Here is an 18,779-nt window from a genome sequence, read left to right as displayed (position 1 = left end):
TTCTCATTGCGGTGGCTTCTCTTGTTGTGGAGCACGAGCTCTAGGCACGTGGGCTTCAGTAGTTGTGACACGTGGGCTCAGTAGTTGTGGCTCGCGGGCTCTAGAGCGCAGGCTCAGTAGTTGTGGCATATGGGCTTAGTTGCTCTGAGGCATGTGGGATCTTCCTGGACCAGGGCTCGAACCCGTGTCCCCTGCAATGGCAGGTGGATTCTTAATCACTGCTCCACCAGAGAAACCCTGAAATGATTTTTTTTTTAACCAGAAAGTAATGAGGTCCTTGGTACTTCATAACTTTTCTACTGCCTCATTCATAATTTCTCAGTAGGAAACACATATCTAAGTGAATAATTGAGCTTTTTTTGGGTAAGGCAAAATATTTTCTCTGATAGTCTCATTTTGCTACTACTGACACCACATTTAGAGGCTGAAAACATAGTTAATTTTCTTACAAGTATTGTGTTTCTTTTTAAACCTGTTGAGTGTGCATTGAAATTATAAAATAATATTTTTACATGTAAAATAGATTGAATCTACAGAGAATGAATGTTTTAGAAGTCGACTTTGCTCTGTGCATATGGGTAATAGTGTGAGTGGTGTGGCTCATGTTTTTATATCTGACTTGAGTGTGTGTAAATAATTATAAGGTACTTTGTGTTGGGTTACTACAGTATTAGCTCCAAAGGATTCACTGCCTTCTTTCTATATTTAACATGCAATATGTTTTTTTCTTATAGATATACATTTTTTGGTGCTTGGGGGAGATTTTGAGGATGTGGGTTTAGTGTCCTATAAAGACAGTTTTATAGTTCATTATGTGTTATATAAGGCTTATGCATGAATCTTTTCTGTGCACAATTAAAATTCCACAAAAGAGACTTTTCCTTTCAGTTTGCTAAGTAAGACTCAGCAATGTTGGCCTTAAGAAACCAGCCTAATAAATTTTCCCCATTTTTTCCTAAGGTTTTTTTTTTTTTTTTTAAAGACATCATTTCTTGAGGTATTATTAACAGTGTGTTTCTAGCCAGCTTAATGTGAAACAATCTTGGTCTTCGATGGAATAAATCTTTGTTAATGGAAGTGAGACCGTAACGTAATCAGAGTTTATAGAAAAACATCCCTTACCATGTCTATTTTATCTAAATTGGCAGTAAAACATCTTGGTATGTTCTACACTTGGAGGCTTTGACCTCATATATAGGTGCCGCCCTTGAGCCTCTTTTTTTGTCCCCTTTTGTTTTCTAGGTGCGCCACCGAGCTTCTGGCCAGGTGATGGCTCTTAAGATGAACACGTTGAGCAGTAACCGCGCAAACATGCTGAAAGAAGTGCAGCTCATGAATAGACTCTCCCATCCCAACATCCTTAGGTAATGGCTTTTCCTTCCTTCTGGGGATCAGCGAGAAAGCTGAAACGTTATTGGAGGCTAGAATAGTATTAAAAGCTGAAAAGAGGGATTCAAGATTTCATGCTAAATCTGTCTTGCTGGGATTTAGCTGTGCTCTAGGTCTTTTTCTACCTACTGAGACTTAATTTTCTGGTAATTAACTGCATTTAACAGGGCAACTTGGGACTTCCCTGGTGGTCCAGTGGCTAAGACTCCGCACTCCTAATGCAGGGGACCCGGGTTTGATCCCTGGTCAGGGAACTAGATCCCACATGCCACAACTAACAATTCGCATGCCACAGCTAAAAATCCCGCATGCCACGACTAAAAGATACCTCACGCCGCAACTAAAAGATCCCGCGTGCCGCAACTAAGACCCAGCGCAGCCAGATAAACAAACAAATAAGTAAATAAAATATTTTTAAAAATTAAGGCAACTTCCTTATGTCTCTCAAATTGCTTTACTCTTAGTAGCAGCTCATTAGAACAGTTGCTACCTATTGCTGAATTGGTAATTTTCCCAAGAGAGATGATTTTAGTGGTTATTTAATTTTCTTAAATTGGTTTAGGAAGAATCATAATTAAATCAGTGAAAATAAAAATAAAATTATGCCCCCAGGCTATCTACTCTTAACTGTTAGCACTCACTTGAGGAGATATAGTTTACCTTTTTAAAGGAGAATTATTCGTATGTATAATAAGGTTATATAATCATTACTTTATAGTAATCAGTACAATCAGCTCTCCATATCGGCAGGTTCTGCATCCACAGATTCAACCAATCACAGCCTGAAAATATCTGGGAAAAAAATTCCAGAAAGTTCCAGAAAGCAATACTTGAATTTGCTTTGCCTAGCAACTGTTTACATAGCATTTACATTGTATTTACAACTATTTATATAACATTTACATTGTATTAGGTATTGTAAGTAATCTAGAGATGATTTAAAGTATATGGGAGTATATGCATGTGTGTAGTTATATGTGAATACTATGCCTTTTTATATAAGGAACTTGGGCATCTGTGGATTTTGGTATCCTCGCAGGGTAGGGGGTGGGGTGGTCCTAGAACCAATGCCCTGCAGATACCAAGGGGTTACTGTATATGAATCTTTCTCACTCTATCTTGACTTTTTTTTTTTCAACATCTTTATTGGAGTATAATTGCTTTACAATGGTGTGTTAGTTTCTGCTTTATAACAAAGTGAATCAGTTATACATATACATATGTTCCCATATCTCTTCCCTCTTGCGTCTCCCTCCCTCCCACCCTCCCTATCCCACCCCTCTAAGTGGTCACAAAGCACCGAGCTGATCTCCCTGTGCTGTGCAGCTGCTTCCCACTAGCTATTTTACGTTTGGTAGTGTATATATGTCCATGCCTCTCTCTTGCTTTGTCACAGCTTACCCTTCCCCCCCCCCATATCCTCAAGTCCATTCTCTAGTAGGTCTGTGTCTTTATTCCTGTCTTACCCCAGGTTCCTCATGACCTTTTTTTAAAAAATAAATTTATTTATTTATTTTTGGCTGCATTGGGTCTTCTTTGCCGTGCACGGGCTTTCTCTAGTTGCGGCGAGTGGGGGCTACTCTTCGTTGAGGTGCGCGGGCTTCTCATGGCGGTGGCTTCTCTTGTTGCACAGCACGGGCTCTAGGCATGCAGGCTCTAGAGCGCAGGCTCAGTAGTTGTGGCGCAAGGGCTTTGTTGCTCCGTGGCATGGGGGATCTTCCCAGACCCCGGCTCTAACCTGTGTCCCCTGCATTGGCAGGAGGATTCTTAACCATTGCGCCACCAGGGAAGTCCCTATCTTGACTTTTTTTTTTTTTTTTTTTTTGGCGGTACGCGGGCCTCTCACTGTCGTGGCCTCTCCCGCCGCGGAGCACAGGCTCCGGACGCGCAGGCTCAGCGGCCATGGCCCACGGGCCCAGCCGCTCCGCGGCATGTGGGATCCTCCCGGACCGGGGCACAAACCCATGTCCCCTGCATCGGCAGGCGGACTTTCAACCACTGCGCCACCAGGGAAGCCCCGTATCTTGACTTTTTAGTGAGGTGAGTATATTCCTAAATGAAATCAAATAAGAAAATTTAAGTCAATATATATTAAAGTAGGGCATATGTGTAAGAGAGTTGGAAAAGTTAAAAGTGCAATTTACTTAGGGTTGTTTAAGGCTAATATTTATATTGGACTAAAGAGAAATCACATAACTTAAGTATGACTTACATGTGTGGTCAGTGATAGAAAATTATGGAATTAGATTATACTGCTTACTTGAAACTTTATACCTTTGTATAGAATTATTGGCTTCCTAGTCCACTACAAAAACGTTCAGCCAGTAATTTTATTTATTTATTTATTTTAAAAATAAAATTATTTATTTTATTTATTTTTGGCTGTGTTGGGTCCTCATTGCTGTGCACGGGCTTTCTATAGTTGTGGTGAGCTGGGGCTACTCTGTTTCGGTGCACAGGCTTCTCATTGCAGTGGCTTCTCTTGTTGCGGAGCATGGGCTCTAGGCACGTGAGCTTCAGTAGTTGTGGTGCGCGGGCTCAGTAGTTGTGGTTCACGTGCTCTAGAGTGCAGGCTCAGTAGTTGTGGCGCACGGGCTTAGTTGCTCCGTGGCATGTGGGATCTTCCCAGAGCAGGGATCGAACCCGTGTCGCCTGCATTGGCAGGCAGATTCTTAACCACTGTGCCACCGGGGAAGTCCCAGTAATTTTATTATGACTTTTTTCCCTACCCACAAATCAGATTAACAATTTTTTGAGCATCTAGTATATGCCTGGTGATGTCAGACATCAAAAAGGTATACATAAAATGGAATGTCTGCTAGCAAGGAATTTGCACTCTAATTGGAGATCTAGGACTTACATACATGAAAAGAGAACTAATAAAATCAGCCAGGACGCTACCGCTTGGGCAAACTCTTAAGTGATATAGAAGTTCAGAGGAGTCGGAGATCATATTAGCTTGGCAGAGTCAGCAAAGCTTTCTTGGAGGAGGTTGACTCAACCTGGAACTTGAATTATTTTTGAAGATTTATTATTTTATTTTATTTTTGGCTGCATCGGGTCTTAGTTGCAGCACGTGGGATCTTCCTTGCAGCTCATGGGCTTCTCTCTACTTGTGGCGCACAGGCTCCAGGACACGTGGGCTCTGTCGTTGTGGTGCGCGGGTTCCAGGGCACGTGGGTTCTGTAGTTTGTGGCACGCAGGCTCTCTAGTTGAGGCACGCAAGCACAGTAGTTGTGGCGCACGGGCTTAGTTGCCCCGTGGCATGTGGTATCTTAGTTCCCTGACCAGGGATCGAACCCACATCCCCTGCATTGTAAGGCGGATTCTTTTTTGTTGTTTGTTTTAAAGACTAGGATTTAGTTTCAGTTTAAGGAGAACACTTATTTTATTTTTTTGGCTGCATTGGGTCTTCGTTGCTGCGTACGGGCTTTCTGTAGTTGCGGCGAGCGGGGGCTACTCTTCGTTGCGGTGTGCCAGCTTCTCATTGCGGTGGCTTATCTTGTTGCAGAGCATGGGCTCTAGGCGCACGGGCTTCAGTAGTTGTGGCACGCGGGCTCAATAGTTGTGGCTCACGGGCTCTAGAGCACAGGCTCAGTAGTTGTGGTGCATGGGCTTAGTTGCTCCGCAGCATGTGGGATCTTCCCACACCAGGGCTCGAACCTATTTCCCCTGCATTGGCAGGCAGATTCTTAACCACTGCATGACCAGGGAAGTCCCAAGTCAGATTCTTTAGCACTGGACCACCAAGGAAGTCCCTGGAACTTGAATTTTAATAGGATTTTAGAAGATAGGGAAGGAACTCAGAAAGGAGCAAAATAATAATAATAAATAAAGCACAGAGGTAAAAGCGCAAAGCTTTTTGAGGAGTCAGTGAATTAAAAACCCATTTGGCTATGGAGGGTGCGGATGAGGAGAAAAATAATGTTCCTGCTGTGCCAGAAACCCTTAAGAAAAAGTAAAGGAATTTTGCAGAGCTGAAGACCAAGTGCCTGGGAAAGAAGTTTGCCCAAAAGATGCTTCAAAAGGCAAGGATGAAGCTTGTCTATGAAGAAGCTAAGTGCTGTCACAAAGAATATAGGCAGATGTACAGAACTGAGATTCTAATGGCTAGGATGGTAAGAAAAGCTGGCAACTTCTATGCACCTGTGGAACCCAAATTGGCATCTGTCATCAGGATCAGAGGTATCAGTGGTGTGAGCCCAAAGTTCTGAAAGACGTTACAGCTCCTTACCTTTGCCAAGTCTTCAATGGCACCTTTGTTAAGATCAACAAGGCTCCATTTAACATGCTGAGGACTGTGGAACCATATATTTATTGGGGGTAACCGAACCTGAACTCAATAAATGAATTCAGGTGTGGTTATGGAAAAATCAACAAGAAGCAAATTGCCCTGACAGATAATACACTGATTGCCTGATCTCTTGGTAAATATGGCATTATCTACATGGAGGATCTGATTTATGAGACCTATACTGTTGGAAAATGCTTCAAAGAAGCAAACAACTTCCTGTGACCCTTCAAATTATCTTCTTCGTGAGGTGGAATGAAGAAAAAGACCACCCGTTTTGTAGAAGGTGGAGTTGCTGGCAACAGGGAGGACCAGATCAACAGCTTGTTAGAAGGATGAACTAAGATACCTATTATGATTATTTTTGTGATCTGGTCAGTTAATTAACAGTGACTGCTTTCAGATTGAAAAAAAATTTTTTTTTGACTAATAATAACAATGAGAAAACCACCATTTCTTGAAGTCTTTGTCGTATGCTGCATGCTTTACCTATTAAAAGATTTAATCTTCACAACTATTCTCCATTGAAGAAACTGAGGCCAAGAGATTATGTGTTGGCTGAGGTCTGTGACTCTGAGGTCTGGGCTCTTTTTTTTTTTTCACGGTACGCGGGCCTCTCACCGCTGTGGCTCTCCCGTTGCGGAGCACAGGCTCCGGACGCGCAGGCTCAGCGGCCATGGCTCACGGGCCCAGCCGCTCCACGGCATGCGGGATCTTCCCAGATCGGGGCACGAACCCTCGTCTCCTGCATCGGCAGGCGGACTCTCAACCACTGCGCCACCAGGGAAGCCCTGGGCTCTTTCTACCATGCTTCTAGAAGAACTCTTTCTATCATGCCTCTCCTAGAAGATTTGATGGGATAGTACTGGTAGATAAACATGGAAAGGTAGCATTGGGCCAGACTATTCAGAAATGTTTTGCATAAAGCCAAGAATATTTTATTTTATGCTTTGTATATTGGATTCTGAGCAGGGACTAGATGACAGAGGGTAACTGGTGGCAAATGTGGAATGGTTTAGTGTTGGGGAGACTGGTGGCCAAGAGATCAGTTAGGGGGCATCTACAGTGTTTGAGAGTGAGATGGTTGAGTCCTGATTTGATGTTCTGCTTAGGATTTTTTTTTAAAATAAATGTATTTACTTATTTTTGGCTGCATTGGGTCTTCATTTCTGCGCACAGGCTTTCTCTAGTTGTGGTGAGAAGGGGCTACTCTTCGTTTTGGTGCACAGGCTTCTCATTGTGGTGGCTTCTCTTGTTGTGGAGCACGGGCTCTAGGCATGTGGGCTTCAGTAGTTGTGGCACGTGGGCTCAGTAGTTGTGGCTTGCGGGTTCTAGAGTGTAGGCTCAGTAGTTGTGGTGCATGGGCTTAGTTGCTCTGTGGCATGTGGGATCTTCCTGGACCAGGGTTCAAACCCGTGTTCCCTGCATTGGCAGGTGGATTCTTAACCACTGCGCCACCAGGGAAGTCCCTGCTTAGGAATTCTTAAGCTGATTATATTTTCATCTTGTTTAAAAAGTAGTATTTTTATTGTTTTATTATTATTGCAGAAGGGATACATCATCATTATGGAACATTTAGAAAATAGAATTAGCAAAAACAGGAAAATAAAAATTTTCCTTAATCGTAGCATCTAGGGATCAAACTAGTGTTAACATTTGGTGTATTTCCTGCCAATCTTTTTTATTCACCACTTCTTTTTTTTTATTCTCTTCACTATGAACTTGACTGGTGATTGCATGGGAAGATTGACTTTAAACAAATTTTATTCCATGACAGCAAAATTTAAAAATATAGTTGTTATAGGGACTTCCCTTGTGATCCAGTGGTTAAGACTTTGCCTTCCAATGCAGGGGGTGCAGGTTCGATCCCTGGTCGGGGAGGTAAGATCCCACATGCCTCGTGGCCAAAAAACCAAAATATGAAACAGAAGCAATATTTAACAAATTCAATAAAGACTTTAAAAATGGTCCATGTCAAAAAATTTTTTTAAAAAGGAAAATATATAATTGTTATATAAGAAGTAGAATAGTATAGTATAATGATTAAAAACAGAGGCTCTAGATTCTAGATCAAGCTGCCTGGATTCAAATTGTGGGTCTTGGGAAAGTTACTTAACCTCTGAGATCCTTAGTTTTCCCATCTATAATGAGGTAACTTACAGTAAATCCCTCATAGAGTTGTTATTGAGGATTAATTTAGTCCATATAAAGCACCTGGCTTGTGTTAAGTGCCCAGTAAATGTTAGCTATTATTATTAGTTTCTTTTCTCTCGCTAGTTTTTTAAATGTCTCATTGCATCCCATCTGTCTTTTATCATTCATTCACTCACCAAGTATTTGTTGAGGGTCTGCTGCTGTTTTTTGTCATTTTAAAAAAAATTTATTCATTTATTTATTTTGGCTGCCCTGGATCTTAGTTGCAGCACTCAGGATCTTCATTGCAGCATGCGTGGTCTGTTTTTTTTTTTTTTTTTTTTGGCAGCATGCATGAGGGATCTAGTTCCCTGATCAGGGATCGAACTCGGGCCCCCTGCATTGGGAGCGCAGAGTCTTACCCGTGGACCACCAGGGAGGTCCCTGCAGCTGTTTTTAATACATTCAAGGGTTTTCTGCTAGAGTAATGCTGTTGAATAGAATAGAACTTTCTGAAATGATGGAAATGTTCTTTATCTGTGCTGTCCAATAGCCACATGTGGCTAATGAGCATTGAAATGTGGCTAGTACAAACAACGGACTAAATTTAAATTATCCCATGAAGCTTAGTGGCTACTATATTGGACATCCTGGCCTACAGTCCATGTACATCTTTGCTCTTGTTTCACTAAATCTGTATGTGTTTCAGCCTAGAAACGTGGTGGTGTGATGAATACCATTCCTATTCTGATGTCACCTTGATCTACTTTCTTAGCCTATCTCTAAGACACACCTTTCCCTTTTATACAAAAAATCATATTCTTTGCTGTCAGCTCTAAGTTTTCTAATAAGTAAAAGGTAGTGTTAATTCTATCTTGATCTTCACAATAAACCAACAAATGAGATAATGTACATAAAGCCTATGGATCTGTTACAGTCCACAGTAAGCATGAAAATTATTATGATTATTGTTAACCATGGTGGGTTTGCACTCTGATGGTGACTTTTTTTGTTCTGCATAAGCCATCTGTCTCAAATATAGTGCAGTTAAAAGCATGGACATGGATTACCTTTTTAAAGAAGTTCTAGTTGTTTATATCTTTCATGTTTTTGTGTCTTTACTTTCATTGTATATTTTGAATACAACAAAAGGAAATTATCCTCCCAGGGGCCTAGAGCAAGCAGAGTCCTCTTGGCTTTTGTTACCAGAGGAGTACTATAGCAGTAGAAGCATTTTTTATACTTCCCTAGGATGCCTTAAATATCAAACTACGCATAACTATGTTCCAGTCTCAAAATTCTTAGAATTTTTATTTCCTAAATGCTTTTCAAGTTGTCTTAGAAACTTATTAATACTTTATATTTTTTATGATTCAAATTTTTTGTTACTATTTGTTAGTATGGCTCTTAGTCTATTTTCAAGCTGTTAGTATAGGTTAGTTAGTTTTTATAGGTGCAAAAGTTGAGGCAGAAGTATGAACCAAAGTTTTCTCTCATACTGAGACTATGAGATTTAAATTGGGATGAATCCATCCCTTGGAACCCTAGGATTTTCACAGATATGCCTCCTCAGGGGCTTGACCCCAGGAGGGAGGCTGCTGAGCAGATGAGGCTTTCGGTTTCCATTTTTGCTTCATCCAGCCAGAGTAGCTTCACTTTGTATCTGTTTTATATTGAACTTCCATATAAGAATTTTGAAGAAAAGGTTTCCACTTAAAAACAAAGAAAATGTTGAAAATTGCTGCATTAGTGATTTTGAAGGCCTACTTGGGAAAAAAGGGTATCTGTATGACCTGCCAGATGGGGGGCATCTAATCCTCTGGGCATGGCTTGGTCCTCTGCTGGCACAGCTGTTTTGTGCCCAGCAGGAGTGAGTGAGCTGAATTTTTGCAGTTTTATTTCTCTCTTTTTCTTGACCCCAACCTCCCTACTTCCTCTTTTCCTTTTATCTTTCTCCCTTCTAAGATTTCTAGCTGGAAGGAAAGGAGTGGGCCTGACGAGTCAATAGAGGCAAGTAGGTGTGTATATTTTGTTTGTGTGTATGTATTTTTTTTAGTACATGGATACAGTTAAGATTGGTTGTTTTATCATCAGTTGCTCTAATTTATCAGTTAAAAAAAAAGAACAATGAAGTGCTTTGTTGAGTGCAGGGACTGATAGTTTGGGCCTCTTGTGAATAAGGTTGTTTATGCCAGGAAGTCTTATGCTCAAGATCTGTAACCCAATACCATGCCTTGCTCACTTCCACTCCCCAATGGCCTTTTTGAGGACCTGTACCAAGATTTGTTCTCATACCTCTTTGTTATTCTTCATGCCATGAGAAATTTAATATTTCTTTTAGACTCCTTGTTCACATTCTCATGCTTACTTTTCTTTAGGCCACATTCTGAATTTATTTTCCTATCTACCAATTTTTTTCAGAATTGTTTTAGCTCACCTTCAGAATCCATTTGCAACAATATGATTGCCATTTTGTTAAAATGAAGAATATGCTTTCAAATAACCAAATATTTGTTTGGAGCTACTCAGTCCAGCCCTGTGCTGGGTAATATCATGGTGCATAGAAGAGAAGTAGAGGGCTGTCTCCCAGACAGTCTCCTGAGGAAGCAAACTGAACATCTAGGAAACAGATTAATATCCGCTAATGCTATGAGGATACGGCAGGGTATTTTCCCAATCTCAGCTATTAAGAGAGCACTCTTTCCAGTTACCCATTATGAAAATCCCAAAGTCATCTTTGGTTATTCCTTTTATTCCTTGCTTCTAATCAGAAGCTGAGCTCTTGATTCTAAATCTTCAAAGACTTTTGCATCTATTTCTTCCTTTATGCATCTGTCAATTCAGTCCTCTTCACTTTTGCCTGGAGTGAGTTATTTTTCCTATCTTTTTGCCCACCTTTTCACTCTTTCTGATACATAGCTCTAATTGTATAGCTTATTTCTTAAAAACCTTTTGTGGCTCCCATTTATTTCAGAATTGAGTCAAAAATTCTTTAGGCTGACAGCTAATGTCTGATCTGTTTTTCCAGCCTTATCTTCAACTATTCCTCTTATGCACTTAACACCACTCCATGATTTCCTAATTGTGTTCTCATGGACAAGTTATTTGACCTCTGGGCTTTCGTTTCCCCTTTTGTTAAAAGAGAGGAATGGACCAGGTTAGAAATCACATTGAGTTAATGTTGAATAATTTTTATTTTTTATTTTATTTTTAAAATATTTATTTATTTATTTGGCTGCACTGGGTCTTAGTTATGGCACGTGGGATCTTTGTTGCCGCATGTGGACTCTTAGTTGCGACATGCAGTCTCAGTTGCAGCATGCATGTGGGATCTAGTTCTCTGACCAGGAATTGAACCCGGGCCCCCTGCATTGGAAGCACAGAGTCTTAACCACTGGACCACCAGAGAAGTCCTTGAAAAAAAAAATTTTTTTTTTTCTTTCTTTGCGGTACGCGGGCCTCTCACTGCTGTGGCCTCTCCCGTTGCGGAGCATAGGCTCCGGACGCACAGGCCCAGCGGCCATGGCTCACGGGCCCAGCGGCTCCGCGGCATGTGGGACCCTCCCGGACCGGGGCATGAACCCGCGTCCCCTGCATTGGCAGGCGGACTCTCAACCACTGTGCCACCAGGGAAGCCCTTGAATAATTTTTAAATGATCAGGTTTGAAAAATATATTATCTCAGAGTATGTGTGTGTGTGTGTGTGTGTGTGTGTGTCTGTGTGTGTGCTGTTCAGAATAAATGGGAAGCATTTAAAAATGATGGACTGGGACTTCCCTGGTGGTCCAGTGGTTAAGACTCTGTGCTTCCAATTCAGGGGGCCCGGGTTCAATCCCTGGTCAGAGAACTAGATCCCACATGCCGCAACTAAAAGATTCCACATGTTGCAACTAAAAGATCCCGTGTGTTGCAACAAAGATCCCATATGTCTTAACTAAGACCCGGCTCAGCCAAATAAATAAAATTTTAAAAAGTATTTTAAATAAATAAATAAAAATGATGGATTAAAGTGCATCTTTTTGATTTTATCATTGTAATCCTAGTGAGTAACTAGGTGAAAGAGTGTCGATATAGCCCTCAAAGCAAATTTTATAATACTAGCATATTGGTAAGGGGGGGTCTTAATATTGTTTACTCTTCTCTGTACTAAGGTAGAAAGTCTAATGACTTGGGAATTGAGTCTAAGTTCTAATTTCATATAACCAGCAAGTTTCTGTAAAATAAAATGTGGAATAAGCTTCAGTACTGTTTATGTCATCATCTGTGGAGAGTGAAGTAGTACAACCCCAGAAAGAAGGTGATTTTTTAAAAATTTATTGAGATATAATCGACATAATGGAAGATGATTTTTAATATAAACAATGGCTACCATTTATTGAGTATGTATTATGGACCCCTGTTGATCGTTTTCCTACCCCGCCCCCATTTTTTACTTTCTAGACCTCTCCCATCTCAGCAAATGGAATTGCCATTCATCTATTACTTATGCCAAAAACCTAGGTGCCATCCTTAATATCTTTCCTTTACACCCTACCTCAAACCTTCAAGTAGTTTAGCATTATCTTTAAAATATGCCCTGTCTGCCTACTACTTACTACCTCCACAAGCCAGCATCCTAGTTCAGTTCCCCTCTTGCCCCATGGTAGCCAGATTGAACTTTAAAAAGGTAAATCAGATCATACCATCGCCCACTGCTGAATTTCCTTCTGTGACTTTTTGTTACCCTTCAAATGAAATCTAAACTCTGGGCTTTGATGTACAAGGCCTTAATTTGTCCTGTCTGCCTCTCTGACCTTATTTCTGATCACTCTTCCTGTAGCTTACACCATCCTAACCACCACCCTTACTGACCTTTTTGTTTCTCAAATACACCAACCTCTTTCCTACTTCGGAGTCTTTGTACTTTCTTTTCCCGTTTCCTGTAGTAATGTCTTTATCCCAGAATCATTTGGCATGCTTCTTCTGAGCTATCCCCTCCTCATAGAGACTTCTGTTGACTAGCCTGTCTAAAATAGCCATCCAATATCACTACTTATCCCCTCATTCTGCTTTGTCTTTATAGTTCTTATCATCTTTGAAAATATTTATTCATTTGTTTATTTATGGTTTATAGCCTCCAGGGTAGGGTGAGCTCCCTGAGGGTAGAACTTTATAATGTTCACCACTGTATTGAGTTAGCTAAAAAGTTCATTCGGGTTTTTCCGTAACATCTTATGGAAAACCCGAATGAACTTTTTAGCCAACCCAATATTTCCAGTGCCTATAAAATAGTATCTATAGAAGCAGATACTACATAGAAGCAAGCCAGTTTGCATCACAGAAACGTACAAAACTTACAGTTCACCTCTGGATCTGAAGGTGGATGTCAGGCTTGGGCTGAAAATAGGAGGACTATTGAAAGTCTTTTCAGGGATAACTGGGCCTAAAAGTCACCATCCCCATTCTTTGCAATTAATCAGTTAAGTCTCACCCACCCCGACAAGAGATGAATTTTTATTTTGGGGAAAAAAATGAACCAGAATGTTAGAACGCTTACCTACCTTCATACTAGGTAAGCATCTAAAAGCATGCTAAAAGCATCTGACAGCAGATGGGGAAGGAATGTTATACTGAGAAGAGAGAGATGAAGGGATTGTCTGTATACTGAATGGTGAGGCTCTTGAGACTTCTAGTCCTCTTCTATCACGTGGCTCTTAAGCAGGTAGGAATCATCTGCCTCCCACCCACACCCCCACCACCTGCCAGGAAATTGGTGGATTTAGAGAAATTGAAGAGCCCCAAGTAAAAGAAGAAAACTTTAAAATGTAACTACCAAAAAACCTTCTAATTACTATCTTCTAAATATATATCCTTCCAGGAGAGGTTAGAGAAGGAGCTGCATCTATGAAACAAGAATGGTATACTATAAAATAGGAATAATTAGAGAACCACAAAGATTCTTGGAAATTTTTAAATATAATTATTTATTTATATATGGTTCTGTATGATTATTTACTTATGGTTTTATTTAAACCATTTGACTAGAAGGCCAAGGAGATAAAGTTGAGGAAATCATCCATTAATGGAGAAAAGCCAAAGATGGAAAATAAGAGAGAAAAGATAAGAAAATTAAAGGATCAATCTAGGAAGTCTGTTTTTGACTAATACAAGAACATTTTCTACAACTGAAGAACATGAACTTCCAAAGTGAAAGGTCCTACCAAGTGCCCAGCACAATGAATGAAAAAAAAGACCCGCCCCAGAGCATATGATTATGAAATTTTAGAATATGGGCAATAAAAATAAGATTCTAAGCACTTCCACTGGTGGGGGTGGGGGGGAACGAGATGCCATATAGAAGACTGAAAGTTAAAATGGTATCAGACTTCTCAACACCAGCTCTTGAAGCTCTACCGATGGAACAATGCTTTCTGAGAGAAAATTATTTCCTACTTAGAACTCTGTATCCAGTCAAACTACCAGTCAGGCATGAGAGTAAAGACATTTTCAGACATGCAACATTTTGAAAACTTTGCCCTTGCAAAAGCTTTTCTTTTAAAGCTTCTGGGGGATGTGTCCCATCAAAAACAAGGGGGTAAACAAAACAACTAAGTAAAAATAAAAAGGAAGGTGTAAGATCTGGAAAGAAGGATGATAGCAAGACCCAGGGTGACTGCTGGATAACAGTCTAGAGAATAAGCAGTCCAAACTGGAGTGGGAGGATCAAGAACTCCAGGAGAAATATTGGGGAGTGGGGTTTAAGGAAAGAATTCATGGATTTCCAGATGTGTTTGACATGGTGGATATTGATATTCAGAAGAATTTTACAATTCTCTTGGAGGCTTTGGGAAGAATTAATGGTAGGCATATAGTAACTAAGCAAATGAAAAATTAGGCAAAACATTAAAAATTGTGCAAGAAATAAAATGTAATTATAATATATTACTTGGCTTAGTAGTGATTATCATCAGTCATAATAATGTAAATGCTGAGTTTTTTTTCTCCTAAGTATTGATTTTACCCAAAATTGTCTTTTACCCAATATTTGAAAGGAAGTAATTTAAGAGGGTGGAACGCTCAGCTTCCACACTGGAAAGTCAGTAGAAGGTCAGAAATAGCAGTATAAGTATGTTAGTTAGCTAGAGCTGTGTTGGTAAGTAGAAGAAACAGTAAAATAATTGTTACTTCTCAGGGGAGTAGGATTCAGTGGTGATATGGGCAGCCCTGGGTTCTATTTTCATTATATACCTATTTGAAGCTTTGTAAATTATAACTGAGGAAAATTAAGTTAGGAGGCAATTGCAGTCATCTAGAGAGAGCTTGGACTATGGGTAGCAGTGTAGGTGGAAAGAAGTAATTGGATTCTGGATATTTTTGAAAGTAGAGGCAATAGAATTTCCTAATGGATTGGGTGTGGGATATTAGCACAAGGAAGCAGGAATCTAGAATGACTCTTATTTAGGTTTTTTTTTTTTTTTCGGTACGCGGGCCTCTCATTGTTGTGGCTTTTCCTGTTGTGGAGCACAGGCTCCGGACGCGCAGGCTCAGCGGCCATGGCGCACGGGCCCAGCCGTTCCGCGGCATATGGGATCTTCCCAGACCGGGACACGAACCCGCGTCCCCTGCATCGGCAGGCGTGCTCTCTACCACTGCGCCACCAGGGAAGCCCCTTATTTAGCTTTTTGACTTGAATGACTGGGAGAATTGAATTGCCAGTAACTACATTGGGGAAGACTGAATAGGGGACAGGTTTGGGGATGGGAGATCAGGAGATATCAAGTTGACAGTTGGGTAAACAAGTCTGGAATTCAGAGGAGAGGTTCAGGATGGTTGTGTCTCTTAGTAGTTAGGGGACCTTAGGTAAGTTATGTAACCTCTGTAATCTCAGTTTTCTCATCTGTGAAGTAGAGAATAATAATAGTATTACTGTACCAGGTTGATGGTGATGCCGAAAACTTGGCCTCTCTGCACTGGTGCCAAATCGAATCTCGGAGACAGAGTTTTGGGTGAAGTGAAAAGGAATAGCTTTATTGCTTTGCCAGACAAACGGGGGACACAGCGGGCCTGTGCCCTGAAAAACTGTGTGTCCCAACCTGGGGAGATTTGGTGAGGAGTTTTATAGCAGTGGTTCAAGGGTGTGGTTGCTGATAAGAATCAGGGTGTGTACAGGGCCTGCATGCTTTTAATCTGGCCTAGGTGGTCTCCTGATGAGCTTCTTGAGGTTAATCAAACTGTGATCTTCTCTGGAATGAAGAATGCTAACGTCTTCCATTTGTTGGGGGTTTTAGTTCTGTAGAAGAGCTCAAAGATATTGTTATGTGTATCCCTTGAGGTAGAACCAGGGCCCTGCCCCAAGGCTGCACTTTGTTTTTCTCTCTCTTTTTTTTTTTTGGTTAAAAATAATTTTTTATTGCCCAGGGTATTTTTTTCTAGTGTCCTATTTTGTTTGTTTGTTTTTGTTTTCTTTTTTAATAACTGTAAATTCAAGCTTAGAGAAGCTTACCTTTGTCTTGAAAAACAAAACAATAAAGCTTTTATATCAATTGCTAACCTGGTCTCATTTTAAGAGAATGATGGGAGTTATCTTGCAAGAGTAAAATTTATACCATGAATGATGCAGGTCTAAGTCTGATGGTACTAAAAGGAGACAACAGCATTGTTGACAAAATTAAGAATAATCTGCTGGTGGCATTTGCAGAAAAGAAGCCCTCGCAAATTCCTAAACAACAGTAAACTCTGTTAGGAAATTCTAAAGTGCTTTACGGGCCAAAAAGGGAATGAGGTTAGTAAAATGCCTCAACAGAGTTTGAATAAAATACTGGATTTGAGAGTTACTGGAACTTGGATATGTAAAAATAGGGTGTAGGTTGGGTCTTGCTTACAGTGGTCTCAAGTTCAAATAAACTACTGTGATAGTACACCACTTCACAAGTCACACTCTTTCCCAGGGGCTCTTCTTTTCCCTCAGTAGGTACGGGCAGAAGGTGTGCTTAGTCGTTTTCCAGGGTAGATGCCTAGCCCCAAAGCCAAAACATGGGAGAGGAAGAGAGATGGAATGAACACCTTAAGAAATTCTTCAGAGAAAATCCCCCCTTTTTTCATGGCTCCACTTTTCCTCATGCTTAAGGAAATGGAATGTTTAGGGTGCCTGAAGTGGAACTCCTTAGGTGGAACGTTTTCAGGTCTACTGAACCAGTCAGATACCCAGTGTACGATTTTCTTCAAAGAATCCACTTCTTTTTTTTTTTTTTTTTTTTTTTTTTTTTGTGGTACGTGGGCCTCTCACTGTTGTGGCCTCTCCCGTTGCGGAGCACAGGCTCCGGATGCGCAGGCTCAGCGGCCATGGCTCACGGGCCCAGCCGCTCCGTGGCATGTGGGATCTTCCCGGACCGGGGCACGAACCCGTGCCCCCTGCATTGGCAGGCAGACTCTCAACTACTGCGCCACCAGGGAAGCCCAAAGGATCCACTTCTTTCTCTCCTTCTGCAATTTCTTTTTCTGTCTGAGAGCTATGGTCCCTGCTGGTGTGCATTTCCACATCAAACATGATCTGCCCAACTTCTTGTGGGGAAAGACTATCTCAGTGAGAAGTGCCTCTTGAACTACTCTGTCCAGATTCATGTTGTGCATCCAAAAGAATCTTTTCCATATCTCCATTGTGGATAGAAGATGAGGAGGGTACATGTTCTAGCCCCCCCATTTTTCCCATTGCCATTGTCATTGGCCTTGCTACTGTTCATGGGGACCTCCACGCAGGAACTGCTGAGGCCGCTGGTTGGGGCAGAGACTGTTCACCTTCCTCACAGTTGTTGTCTGGGGCCGGCGGCTGCTGTACTGAGACGACATTGTCGCATCAGGACCATCTGGTTCTCGGGCAGCAACACTGCACTTTGTTTCTTTTCTTTTCTTTTTTTTTTTTTTTTTTAACGAATATCCTGTTTTTAAATTTTTATTTATTTTTTATTTTTGGCTGCATTGGGTCTTAATTGCAGTACATGGGCTCTCTAGTTGAGGTGTGCAGGCTTAGTTGCTCTGCGGCATGTGGGAGTTTAGTTCCCCAACCAGAGATCAAACCTGCGTCCCCTGCATGATTCTTTACCACTGGACTGCCGGGGAAGTCCCCTGCACTTTGTTTCTTGACTGCTCCTCCCTTGTCTCTGCATCCCCTCCCTTCCCAGATTAGCAACTGTTTGAAAGGCTTCTGTGCCAAGGAGCCCCACAGGGTCCTGCTCGTTTCACTGGGAGGATTAAATGAAATAAAGTACATAAAGAACTTATCATGGGACTTCCCTGGTGGCGCAGTGGTTAAGAATCAGCCTGCCAATGCAGAGAACACAGGTTCAAGCCCTGGTCGGGGAAGATCCCACATGCTGCTAGAGCAACTAAGTCCGTGTGCCACAGCTACTGAGCCTGCCCTCTACAGCCCGCGCACCACAACTACTGAAGCACGTGCGCCTACAGCCCGTGCTCCACAAGAGAAGCCACCTCACCGCAGGGAAGAGTAGCCCCCTGCTCACCGCAACTAGAGAAAGCCCAGGCACAGCAACGAAGACCCAACGCAGTCGAAAATAAAGTAAATAGGGGCTTCCCTGGTGGCGCAGTGATTGAGAGTCCACCTGCCGATGCAGGGGATGCGGGTTCGTGCCCTGGTCCAGGAAGATCCCACATGCCACGGAGCGGCTGGGCCCGTGAGCCATGGCCGCTGAGCCTGTGCGTCCGGAGCCTGTGCTCTGCAATGGGAGAGGCCACAGCAGTGAGAGGCCCGTGTACCGCAAAAAAAATAATAATAATAAATAAAAATAAAGTAAATAAATTTATTTTTTTTAAAAAGAGCTTAGGGCTTCCCTGGTGGCGCAGTGGTTGAGAGTCCGCCTGCCGATGCAGGGGACACGGGTTCGTGCCCTGGTCCGGGAAGATCCCACATGCCGCGGAGCGGCTGGGCCCGTGAGCCATGGCCGCTGGGCCTGCGCGTCCAGAGCCTGTGCTC

At 41.8% G+C, this 18,779-nt stretch overlaps 1 protein-coding gene and 2 pseudogenes across 6 annotated transcripts in view; 2 read left to right on the top strand and 1 right to left on the bottom strand.

Annotated features, from left to right (window-relative positions):
- TESK2 (testis associated actin remodelling kinase 2) overlaps positions 1-18,779 on the top strand; it is a 135,223-nt gene that overhangs the window by 63,920 nt on the left and 52,524 nt on the right. For 3 of the 4 annotated variants that reach the window (XM_082613345.1, XM_082613344.1, XM_082613346.1), the window contains exon 3: positions 1,243-1,364. In XM_082613345.1, the coding sequence (XP_082469471.1) occupies positions 1,243-1,364 (122 nt within the window). Of the gene's footprint in view, positions 1-1,242; positions 1,365-11,417; positions 11,475-18,779 lie in introns of those variants that run through there. The other variant, XM_082613347.1, reaches the window with a different exon arrangement.
- On the top strand, positions 5,286-6,024 carry LOC309800541 (large ribosomal subunit protein uL30-like; annotated as a pseudogene). Its single transcript has one exon. The product of its transcript is annotated as a large ribosomal subunit protein uL30-like (transcript).
- On the bottom strand, positions 16,373-17,547 carry LOC309801448 (BCL2/adenovirus E1B 19 kDa protein-interacting protein 3-like; annotated as a pseudogene). The gene is made up of 2 exons: positions 17,262-17,547; positions 16,373-17,026 (listed from the first exon to the last, which is right to left on the bottom strand). The product of its transcript is annotated as a BCL2/adenovirus E1B 19 kDa protein-interacting protein 3-like (transcript).

Source organism: Mesoplodon mirus (genome assembly GCF_964341445.2).
Source record: "Mesoplodon mirus genome assembly, chromosome: 3".
Lineage (NCBI taxonomy): Eukaryota > Metazoa > Chordata > Mammalia > Artiodactyla > Ziphiidae > Mesoplodon > Mesoplodon mirus.
This window is presented reverse-complemented; position numbering and strand designations above follow the sequence as displayed.